Source organism: Myotis davidii, unplaced genomic scaffold (assembly GCF_000327345.1).
Source record: "Myotis davidii unplaced genomic scaffold, ASM32734v1 scaffold64, whole genome shotgun sequence".
In the NCBI taxonomy this organism is placed as follows: domain Eukaryota; kingdom Metazoa; phylum Chordata; class Mammalia; order Chiroptera; family Vespertilionidae; genus Myotis; species Myotis davidii.
Window position 1 is genome coordinate 4,328,231 of NW_006296226.1, and position 11,938 is coordinate 4,340,168.

General features: G+C 39.5%; 1 protein-coding gene across 1 annotated transcript in view; it reads left to right on the forward strand.

Annotated features, from left to right (window-relative positions):
* The window catches only part of HSDL2 (hydroxysteroid dehydrogenase like 2), a 45,769-nt gene that overhangs the window by 25,561 nt on the left and 8,270 nt on the right, over positions 1-11,938 (forward strand). The window contains exons 7-10 of the mRNA XM_006771190.2: positions 5,491-5,685; positions 7,435-7,506; positions 9,131-9,277; positions 11,639-11,767. Of these exons, the coding sequence (XP_006771253.1) occupies positions 5,491-5,685; positions 7,435-7,506; positions 9,131-9,277; positions 11,639-11,767 (543 nt within the window). The remainder of the gene's footprint in view (positions 1-5,490; positions 5,686-7,434; positions 7,507-9,130; positions 9,278-11,638; positions 11,768-11,938) is intronic.

Here is an 11,938-nt window from a genome sequence, read left to right on the forward strand (position 1 = left end):
TGATCTCTAAGGAAGTGCTAATTTGGCCTCAGCCTGAGGCTACCCAGTAGGAGCTACAGAGAGATCTGCAGATTCCTCTTCTTGTTTGGGGTTTGGAGGTGCCCAGATGAGGCCCAGCTGTGAAGCAATGAAAGCTGCTGTGGGGCCTTGGGCCTTCTTTTGGATGTTCTGTGTCTCTCTGACACATCTTCAGTTTGTTAGGTAATTTTAGATCTCAGAGGGCCAGCCCATTCATATGCAAAAGCCTCTGCTCGTAGCTTGGGTGGGGCGAGGTCTCAGGGAATTAGTAGGGCGGAGCAAACAGCTATGGCTGATCCGCAGCCCTGCCCTAAGAGGTCCCCGGATCTCAGTGCCCCGCGGTAATCACTGCAAGCACCTCTGAGAGAAAGTTGCCCTTGAGTTCCACCCACTGCCAGACAGTCCAGTTTCTCCCCATATGAGTCTGGGTCCCCAGAGACTTGCCCGGAACTGGAGTTCAGAGCCGTCAGGAGCTTGTGACTCCCTCCCGATTGAAAAAGACACCGGTGTCCTTGTTGCCAGCCCTTTCCACATGCGCCTCCGTACCTCTGCACTTTACTTTCGCACCTCCTCTGAGTCTCAGTGTGCTTTTCTCTTTCCTTCTAGTTGTAGAATTTCCACTCAGCCAGCCTTCCTGTGGTTCTGGATGATGTCTGCTTTGTCTTTTTGTTGTAGTTTTGAAGTGGTTGTGCGAGGCAGCAATTTCAGGTGTTTACCTATGCCGCCACCTTGGTTTCTCTAAAATATTTTTAATCCTCATTAGTTTCTTATATTCTTACTACCTTTGTCTTTTTCCACTATAATAAGCTGACCTATATGTTACTTTCACATGAATTCTGAGCTCACAGTGTGCCTAGACCCCCTTGAGGTGACCAGAACCTACATATGGCTGGACTTTGTATGCAACTTTAGAATTCATATACGGCATTGTTTTATTTATTTTCATCACTCCACAAACACCTATTGGACAGTTACCATGAGGTGCACACTGTGTAGGGTACTGGGATACTTTTTTGGCCTTTTCATCTAGTAGATGACTAAGTTGGTAGGAATTGACTGTTAAAAGCACATTTAATCTAATATTTTTATGAAGTACTGTAGCCGTATAGGTACTCTTGCACGGAACCGCCACATATGGCAGTGTGAAACATACCAGAATTCTAGCTTAGGAACAGATGAAGGGTTTCTTTTCATCTTTGCTTCCCATCTGCTGTGCAGTGGGTGAAGGGATTTGCTCAGCTCCAACCCGTTGGGAGAGGTCTAATGGTATTGAAGCTGAGGAAACAAGGGACTGTGGGTAGGAATTTATGGAACACAGGGGCATGTAGCTGATGTAACTTAGGAAAAGAAAGCTTTCGCAGCCAGCTCTCCAGTCACCATATTTCTTCTAAGGCAGTGTTTCTCAACCTTCCTAATGCCGCGACCCTTTAATACAGTTCCTCGTGTCGTGGTGACCCCCAATTTCATTGTTACAAATTGAACATAATTAAAGCATAGTGATTAATCACAAAAACAATATGTAATTATATATGTGTTTTCCGATGGTCTTAGACGACCCCTGTGAAAGGGTTGTTCGACCCCCAAAGGGGTCGCGACCCACAGGTTGAGAACCGCTGTTCTAAGGACTCCAAGAATCAATTGTTAAAAATTTCTTTGTTTTGTAATTTGACCAAGACTCCTTTTCTTATTAGCCCATTGTGGGATCAGAACCATGTTTTATTGCTCCTTTGTATCTCTTATGTTTCTGTGTCAGACACAGTTCTTTTAAGATTTTCTGGAGAGTAATATTCTTTGCAATGGGGTAAAAGGTGAGAGTGAAAAAAAGTGCTTCTACAACATTCTCAAATTACATGTCAAGACTCATTGGTGAGTCATGAAATCTATTTAGTGAGGCATAAAATCAATTTAGTGAATTGTGAAATTGATATAGTAAGCAGCAGCCAACATTTTTTGTTGTTTTGTTTTATTTCTAATGGGATCAAATAGAAAATATTAGAGAGTACTGCACACAGTAAGGGTCAGTATTATTTCATAAATTTTTGTTTCCTATATAAATGTCAATATGAATAAAATATGTTAGTGCGTATGTGTATATATTTATATTCTTTTAAAAAATATATATTTTATTGATTTTTTTACAGAGAGGAAGGGAGAGGGACAGAGAGCCAGAAACATGAGAGAGAAACACGGATCAGCTGCCTCCTGCACACCCCCACCTGGGGATGTGCCCGCAACCAAGGTACATGCCCTTGACCGGTATTGAATCCGGGACTCTTCAGTCCGCAGGCTGACGCTCTATCCACTGAGCCAAACCGGTCAGGGCGTATTTATATTCTTAGTTATGTCAGTAAAAAGTGTTACTTATTGTGGATCACAGTCAAAGACTTTAAAAGTTTACACTTTACTGTGACTCTTTTTCTACTTCCTTTTCTTCTCAACCTCCTCCTCCCACATCAAACATTGCTATTACTAAAGTTAGTGAGATTCAGGCAGTTAGTTAGAAAGGAAGGGCTCCAAGATAACAAAAGTCCTAACATCATATTTTCCCTCTTTGTACTCCTGGTATTTAAATTTCTATTCATTAATCTTCCAAACATTTTATATTCCAGGCACAGTGCTCTGTACTACTTATTCATTACTCATATAATTTATTAAGTGTCTTCTCTGTACAAGGCATTAGGAGGTACTAAGATGAATATGATGCAGTCCTTACCTTCAAAAAGTTTTTTTTAAAATATATTTTATTGATTTTTTACAGAGAGAAGAATGGAGAGGGATAGAGAGTTAGAAACATCGATGAGAGAGAAACATTGATCAGCTGCCTCTTGCACGCCCCCTACTGGGGATGTGCCCGCAACCAAGGTACATGCCCTTGACCGGAATCGAACCTGGGACCCCTCAGTCCGCAGGCCGACGCTCTATCCACTGAGCCAAACCGGTTCGGCACCTTCAAAAAGTTTTACTATTTATTGTGAAAGACGAAAGATTTTGTTGCCATCGCACTTTGTTCTTCCTTCTCTGCCTCCACTCTCCGAATCTTTAGTTTTTTTGGGATCCAGGGGTAACAAAGTTAGAAAAGGCCTTGTCTGACTGTAAAAATTTTATATTTTATTTATCCAACATATATTGATTGAGCATCTATTCTAGTTGCTTAAGATGTATTATAGGACAAAACAGACAGGAATCTGTTGGAGTTAGTAAGGAGAATGAGACAAGGTGTTCCTGACAGTGGGGACCTGTTCCAGCAGGGAACAAGAAAGGCTGTAGAGTGGGAAAATAATGTGTTGGTGGAACTACAAGGAGTTTGATCTGGTGTCTGTGTGATAGGGTGTAGGCTTTTTATTTCCCACAGACCTTGAGCAACTGTAATGCTCAGATTGACTGGAATGTTGAGTGGGTATGAGGTGGTGGGGGAAGGTGAATGAACTAGGTCCCAGGTCTTGATTACCAAGTTTAGGAGCTTGAATTTTAATCTATATTCAGTAGAGAACCACTTTAGAATTTTAGAAGCAGGAGAGATATAATAAGCAGTGGGAAAACAGGAGCAGTGGGCTGATATGGTTGTTGGGTTGAAGAAGTTTAATTTGGCATCTGAATATAGGATGGCTTGTAAGAATGGAGAGAGGAGCCAGGAAAGCTAGCTAGAATACAGCATTATCTATAATTGAGGCAATGAAAATGGATTTTAGAGGGTATCCAAGGTGCTGGCTACTTCTTTAAAAATAAAAAATAAAAGCCCTAGCCAGTTTGGCTCAGTGGATAGAGTGTCAGCCTGGGGACTGAAGGGTCCCAGGTTTGATTACAGTCAAGGGCAAGTACCTCGGTTGCAAGCTCCCCGCCCTGTTCAGTGGCATGCGGGAGGCAACCAATCAATGTGTTTCTCTCACATTGGTGTTTCTCTCTGTCTCTCCCTCTCCCTTCCACACTCTCTAAAAATCAATGGAAACATATCCTCAGGTGAGGATTAAAAAAAAAAGAACCCCATGCTCTTAGCTATTCAACTTTTTTCTTTTTATAAAATCTACTTCATAGTTTCTGCTGAAATGAAAGGTGGGAGGAGAGGAGTTATGAGGGCTGCTATTCAAAATGTCTACTGCTTCTTACCTCTTCACTGGCCAGAACAACTGTGGTAGAAGAAGGTCCGCCTGGGATAGATTTCATGTGGGCTGGGGTGAGGAGTCTGGGAATGCAGCTACTGATCTTGGTGCTGACCACAGAGAGGAAGATAGAAGTATCACAGCAGCTGCAGCCCTCTATCACCTGGACCACATTGCAGATGGACGTGGGACTTGGCTAACCAGGGAGGCCAAGGTGACAAGGTGGCAACTGGCTTCTCTGGTGCTAGAAACCAAAACTAAGTGTGTTTTTTTTCACAAGGACCTACTTTCCAACTTGTTCTCATGGCAGTTTTTACCATATTTCATTGATTCTGAGATGCCCAGGCTTTGACATTTTTACATCTTTGATATCAGAATGCTCTTACAATTGATGATATATCATAGTTTAATTGGGAGGTTTTTTTTTTCTTAATGGTACACTTTATAAGTCATATCTTTGCTTCATTGAATACGCCCAAGAATATATGTATGTGCTTGGTAGGGGCCAGTAGGTGTTAAAGAGGTGAGATAAGCTCTTTCCCCAGAGAAGGAGGACTCAAAGGCAATGCTGATGTTTTAAACCTGATATGTGCTGCATATATTTATGTGAAAGGAAATCTTCCATTGATTTTTAAGACTCTTGTTACTGTCTGTTTTGAGCAAGCTGTAACCAGAAGAATCAATCCGAAGCTACTAGATACTTTCCCAGTTATTCCTTAATTAGATTCAAATTGTAGGGTCACCTTTAGGAATCTTGTGATCCAAGGTTTATCAGCTTTCATTACAGATATTGCTTATTTTCCTTTCCAAAAATCATCACTGAATTTTATGTGGTGGATCTTATCGTTAACTTGTACTTATTAAGTGCTTATGGTGTGCTTGTCATTGTTTTAGGCATTGGGCATACAGTGATGAAAAATAAAAACAAAGTCGCCATATTCTAGTAGAGAGGAAAGAGAGACAACCAACTTAAGAAAGGAGCTCCATATTTAGAAACAAGAAACTGAGGCCCAAAGATGGTAGTGGCTTGCCAAAAAATAGCATAGTTGGCATAAAAATCTCACCTTACAGCTCAGTGCTCTTTCTATTATACCTTACCGGCTTCTTGAATCTCAAGAATGGTATGCAAATTCTTAAGTATTCTGAATCAGAAAAATCTAATTGACTTTTGCTGTGAGTCTCATGAAGAAGTTCTATATAAGGCAGTGTTGTGAAGAGCAAGGAACGTATGTTTTCTATCCAGTTATGCCATTTAGCAAATGCTTCAAGCTCTCTGGACCTTGTTTTCATCACCTGATAAATTAACTGTCTTGCTGTCACTTCCATAGTCCTACTGTTTGATTTGGAGTTATGGATGCGTATGTTTTCTCTGCAGCCATACACACGGCTGCTATGGATATGCTGGGAGGATCCGGTATTGAAAGCCAATGTAGAAAAGTTGACATCATTGCAGATGCTGCGTATTCCATTTTCAAAAAGCCTAAAAGTTTTACTGGCAACTTTATTATTGATGAAAACATCTTAAAAGAAGAAGGAATAAAAGATTTTGATGTCTATGCAATTAAACCAGGTAATACTTATTATTTTTAAATATAGTGAGGCATTTCCCCACATTTTCTGCAAGGAATACACATCTCTTTTGTGTGTGTGGTTTTGTGATTATAAAATTAATATGCTTTCTTAAAAGCTGTCTTCCCAATAAAAGGAAAACCCCATACCAACACATCTTAAAGAAGAAAGGAAAAATAGAAGTGAGTTAAGGGATATACAGATGCAGAAGGTCACATCAACTATTAATCATTTCCAAATCTTAAAACCAAATATGAAAATTAGTTTTAAAGTTGATCTTAAAATCACAGAGTAAAGATTTTATTCAAGGATACGGTAACAGAAGATATAGCAGTGGTTTTTTTCCACAAAAACTTTTTAAGATTATGGGCTTTTTCTAAAAGTTTATCTCTGAGGTGCAGTCTCTTTGAGTAGCTTAATGGTAAATGGTGAAGGTGAGTGAGCAGAGTCTGTGCCATGTACACGGGTGTGATGTGAGAAGTTCTCAGCAGTCCCCTTGTTCACAAATCATTCTTCCTCTCTGAAATTGCAGATGATGATCGTAATGATAATGCATTTTACTTTATGTATAAATTATAACACACACTAAATAACAGACATATTTAATACATGTTATATTTAGTTTATTTGTGCTAAAGTATATTTTAAATATTATTCATTAGGTTGGATGTTTATATTTGTATTACCCCTGTTTCTTCAGTTTGAACTGAATCGAATTAAATAGCTCTTCACTGTTTTACAAAGCACTTTTATATACATTGTCTAGCTAATCTCATAGCAATCCTGTGAAGGAGGCAATATTGTTTAGGGGGTAAGAACATGGAGTTTGGGAAAAGACAACTCAGGTTCAGATCCCAGTTCAGCTGCACTTTAGGTGAATCACCATTTTCTCTGAGCTTCACTTTCCTTACTGGTAAAATACTGTAATGATACCTTCCATACAGGGTTTTGGTAAGAACAAAATGCAATAATGTATATAATGTGCTTGGCACAGTGCCTGGCATATGCTACAATCACTGTATTCAGTAGTTAATATTTACAGTAGAAAAACAGGCCCAAAGAGATTCTTAAGCCTTTGTCTAGGAGTATCAGCTAGTAAGTGGCAGAACCTGAATCAGATCCAGGTCTTCTGGGGCCTGGTAGAGTGTAATTATCACTTCAGGTATTATAGTGTCTTTATGCACAACATTTTAAATTTGATTTAAATTAAAAACCCTATCTTAGATTTGAGAGTGTTGAGAACGTAATATGATTAGGTACTGTGGTAAGTGTTACGATAGAACAAACCCAATGCATTCCCACCGTCCAGTTTTGTTTTGTTTTTGATCCTCTGAGAGGGAGGAGCAGATACAGAGACAAAGATGGGGACAAGTCCTTTTTAAATCAGGAATTCCCTTCTCTTAGGGGGCCAGGTAGGAAACGAGTCCTAAGCACCTTGTAGGGATGTAGCCATAGGGTTTCATGGATAGATGAGAAGGGGGCAAAGGCTCCTGGGAAAGCAGTTAAGGGCTTAATATGTCACTCTTCCGTTAGATCTTAGGGATGAAATTTTCCATAGAAAAGGAGGATAACTGGGTTATGGGGAAAGTATTTTAGCTTAGTGGTCAGGTAGTTTAACAGTTCTCATGGGGGTCTTTGCATTGCACCATTTAAATAAAAACAGATACAATGTTTATTAAACAGGTGTTAAAAATCTTAATATATTGAAGTTCTTACAGTAACCTGATTATTTTGGGGGTCATTTTTTCAGGCCATCCTTTGTTACCAGATTTCTTCTTAGATGAATACCCAGATACAGTTACTAAGAAAATGGAATCACATGGTAAGATATAGACCATATATTATGTAGAAAAATAAAGATACATATTTTTTCCAAAATAGAGAATTGGACATTTCTGTCTTCTGCCGGTGCTGTGTACAGGGCTGACATGGGGCCTTCTGTTACCTCCTCTGCTTAAAAACTACTCTTTCAGCATGCTGAGATGCCAAGGGCCTTCCCTTCCTTGTCCTTATCGGTCGTGCTTTGGGTGGTGTGTTCTTCCCAGGATGCACCACCAATAGGACCTCACCTTCTGTCTGCTTCGCTGGTATTTGGGAGCTGTGAAATTGGATTGAAATATGGGGGCACCCTGCCCGGTGTGGCTCAATTGGTTGGAGCATAGTGTCATACACCAAAAGGTGGTGTGTTTGATTCCTGGCCAGGGCGCATCCCCGGGTTTCAGGTTCCATCCCCAGTTGGGGTGTGTGTGGGAGGCGACCAATAGATGTTTCTCTCACTCTTTCGTTCTCTCCCTCTCAAACTCAATAAATAACTTTTAAAAATTAAAAAGGTAGCTACTTTAAAAAGAAGAAGAAATGTGGGGATTTCTTGAAATCAGTATTATAAAACAGAGGGATAGATTTTAGTATAAGATCAGAGTCTGATGAGAACCTTTCTTCTTTGTTCAGGTGAGCAGAGCTTTTCTTCCATTGATATCTTTTATGAGGTGTGAAGCACAGGCAGTCCTGTGTTTCTGAGGCTGACTTCATCTACCTTAGAGTTATTGACCTTTCTTCCTAGATCCTGACAGTAAATGGTGTGTCAGTCTAGGTGATGTTTAGTATTTGTCTTTTTTTGGGGGGAGGGGGGGTACATTTAAAAAAATATATATTTAAAAAAAAACATATATATATTTTTTATTTCAGAGAGGAAGGGAGAGGGAGAGAGAGAGAGAGATAGAAACAGAAAGAGAATCATTGATTGACTGCCTCCTGCATGATCCAGGATCTAGCCTGCAACACGTGGGCATATGCCCTGCCCGGGAGTCCTTAACTGTGACCTCCTAGTTCATAGGTTGACACTCAGCCACTGAGCTGCCGCAGCCGAGCTTGTACATTTTTATATTTATTTAGTGTGAAATTAGGAGAAGCTGTGTTGGGGCTGCTAGCTGTATGTTTGTTTGTTTTAAGTAATTGAGATGCTCTAAATATCTTTCCATTAAAGCTTACATAGTTGTATCTACTGACTCTACTGACTATGATCTCCAGTTCAGCTCCACTAAGTACACAGTTGACATCTCCATCTTTCTGACTCTGGTGTGTTCTTTTTTCATTTGGTTTTAGAATTCAGAGTGGATAGTAAAGGAGTGATTAATTAATACCCCCTAAAATTCCAATAGTTTGTTTAGGCCCATTTATTATAAGTGCCGTATGCTTTTGCTCTTTTTAAATCTAACCTGAGAATCAGTCTTTTACTTGGAGAGTAAAAATTGATGTGTTTGGCTGTTATTCCGTTATTTTTTTTTTATTCCCTTATTTTGATTTATGCTTTCAGATGCCACTGAATATATTTGTCACTTTGGTCAAACAGGTATAATTGGTAGCAAGTTTATTCTGTTGATTAATTTTGTGTGTGGCCTTATCTTGCCTAGCCTTTATAGCCATTTTCATCAACAATTATTTTGCAGGTGCTGGTACAAAGTTGAAAGAAGAGCAGCAGCCACCATCAAAACCACCTTCTGGAGCTGTGAAAGAAACCTTTAGAATCGTTAAGGCCTCTCTCAGTGATGACCTTGTTAAAGCCACTCAAGCAGTTTATCAGTTTGAACTCTCGGGTAAGGATTACGCTGGTTATCTGAGCGTTTCAGGAAACAAAGGAGGATATTTCCCTTGGACAAAAATCAGCCTCCAGGAATCCCCTATCTAGCTGACTGTATGGAGAACCCTTATCCTAGAATGTAGCCATTTCAAAATAACCAGTAACTACTGATATGTATTTTTAAGTTAACATCAGTGTATATGGGCAGATATAAAATAAAATGTTACAAATACTTTCACTGTTAAGTAATTGAGAGGAATCCTACTTAGAAGGGCATGTGGATCAAGACAGGTGGTGTAATACAATAATTTATTATCCACCGTGAGCGCTTGCCATTTTTATTTTTGAGATGATTCAAGTCAGTCTGAATGTAGTCAGCTTTTTAAAACCTCAATATTTTTCTTCTCAATATAGTACTAACATGGTAATGACAGTTTTAAGACTAGCTACTTCATTCCTACTGTATGGAAACTGACATTATCAGTTCTTTTATTTTTTTTCTCTCCTCTATTTTATCTTAATTCATCTGTACCTTCCTGTTTTTACTTGCTTTTCTTTGTTTTTGTTTTTTAAAAATATATTTCTATTGATTTCAGAAAGGAAGGGAGAGAGAGATAAAAATATTAATGATGAGAGAGAATCATTGATCGATTGAGCCTGTAATCCGGGCATGTGCCCTGACTGGGAATTGAACCGTGACCTACTGATTCATTGGTTGACATTCAACCACTGAGCCACACCAGCCGAGCCTTCCTTCTTTTTCTGTCCTTAGAATCCACGTCCATTGATTCAGTCACTCTCTTGCCTATATCCTAAACTTCTGGACCTCTTTGCTTATGTCACAGTCTGCCAAAAACCTAGTCCTGACTGAATCAAACTATCTGGCTGCCCCACAGTTGCATCTAGACTGCGAAATCTGCTGGAGAAACAAAAAATAAATAAAAATAAAAAATCACACCACCCAGTGGATCTGTACCAGTAGAGATTCATCATTGTCCCTCCTCTACTGGGGTCTACGCAGCACCTCAGAATTCTGTGTTTCTGTGATAGCTTACTACCTCATTTTCCACAGTGACTATTTTAAACCTCAGTGTTCCTCAAATCTTCCATCTCTCCCTTCACCACTTCCCTGCCAGTTTCAATGGATAATTCCATCTCCTCTTTTACAGAGATAATATAAGCCTACAGATAAATTGCTTCAGCTTCCTTTCATCTGATATTAAATTAACCATTATAGGCATCATCCTCTCTTCTCCTCCCAATGGAATAGAGCTCAACTCTAGATCAGTGCATCGCAAGCTTTAAAATTCATGCTAATTACCTGGTTTCAGGCTACAATGCAGTAGGCAGGTCTGAGGTGGGATCTGAATTCTGCATTTCTGACAGTTGATGACAGTATTCAGTCCATGGATCCCACTTTGAATAGCAAAGTTCTAGATTCCATTTCCCCTGGCTTCCTCAGAGACTTTGTGCTATTAATTGTTCCCTCTCTTCCACCTGTTCATCCTGCAGCCTCCTTCCCAAATGTATTTTAACGTTCTCAGTCTGTTCTATTATTTTAAACACAATAAGTAAAACTTATTTTCATCTGCGATTCATTCTGCGGTGGTATCATTTTTCTTCATTCCCTGAATTTGTTTTCACCAGGGTCCTTGGTGGCTTCTGTGTCACCAGTGAGCATTTGTCATTCTTACCTTATCACAACTCTGGAGTATTTGATGGTGTTGGCCACTGTTTCCTTCTGGAAATCCTCCCTTTTCTTGGCTTCTTTGACAAGAGCTTTCCTTCTCTATCTGTAATCATCCTTCTCAGTATCCTGTGTCAGATGCTTCTCCTTTGTCCTTCAAGGATGTTCTTCAGATCACTGTCTTAGCACTCCACAGACTTTCACTAGGAACCTCCATATGAATAGACTACTTATATATCTATATTTCCAATCTAGTAAGACTTCATTTGACAATTTCACTTGGCTAGCACAAAGGTGCCTCAATTTGAAACTATCCAAAGCAACTCACCATTCCCAATGCCAATATCTACTCTCTTTCTATCTTCTGATCCTACTATATTTTTTTTAGTTTCTTACCTAGCTAGTTCTTACTTAACTTTAAAAATCTCAGTTCCAGTTGGGATCTCCTGGCTCCACATCACCATCCAATTCCTCTTTTGTAAGAGCTGGCTTATGCAGAGTCTTCAAAGCCTAGCCTAGTGCCAGGTACAAAATAAGTATTTAATAAATATTTGCTGAAAATGATAGAGTCCTTGGGATTTTAGCCTGGGAAGAAGCAGTATATAAGATTATTGTAATTGTAATGTTATTAAGTTGAAGAAGAACAGGGCTTCTTTGGCATTTATTTCTATATCTTTACCTTCCGTGTAGGTGAAGATGGTGGAACATGGTTTCTTGATCTTAAAAACAAGGGTGGGAATGCCGGATATGGAGAGCCATCTGATCAGGCAGATGTGGTGATGAATATGTCTACTGATGATTTTGTAAAAATGTTTTCAGGTGAGTTTTTTTTTTTTTATTGCTTAAAGTATTACAAAGGGTATTACATATGTGTCCATTTTTTCCCCCCGCCCTAGATAGTCCCCTAGCCTCCCCTATCCCCCAGTGTCTTATGTCCATTGGTTATGCTTATATACATGCATGAAGGTTCTTTGGTTGATCTCCTCCCCC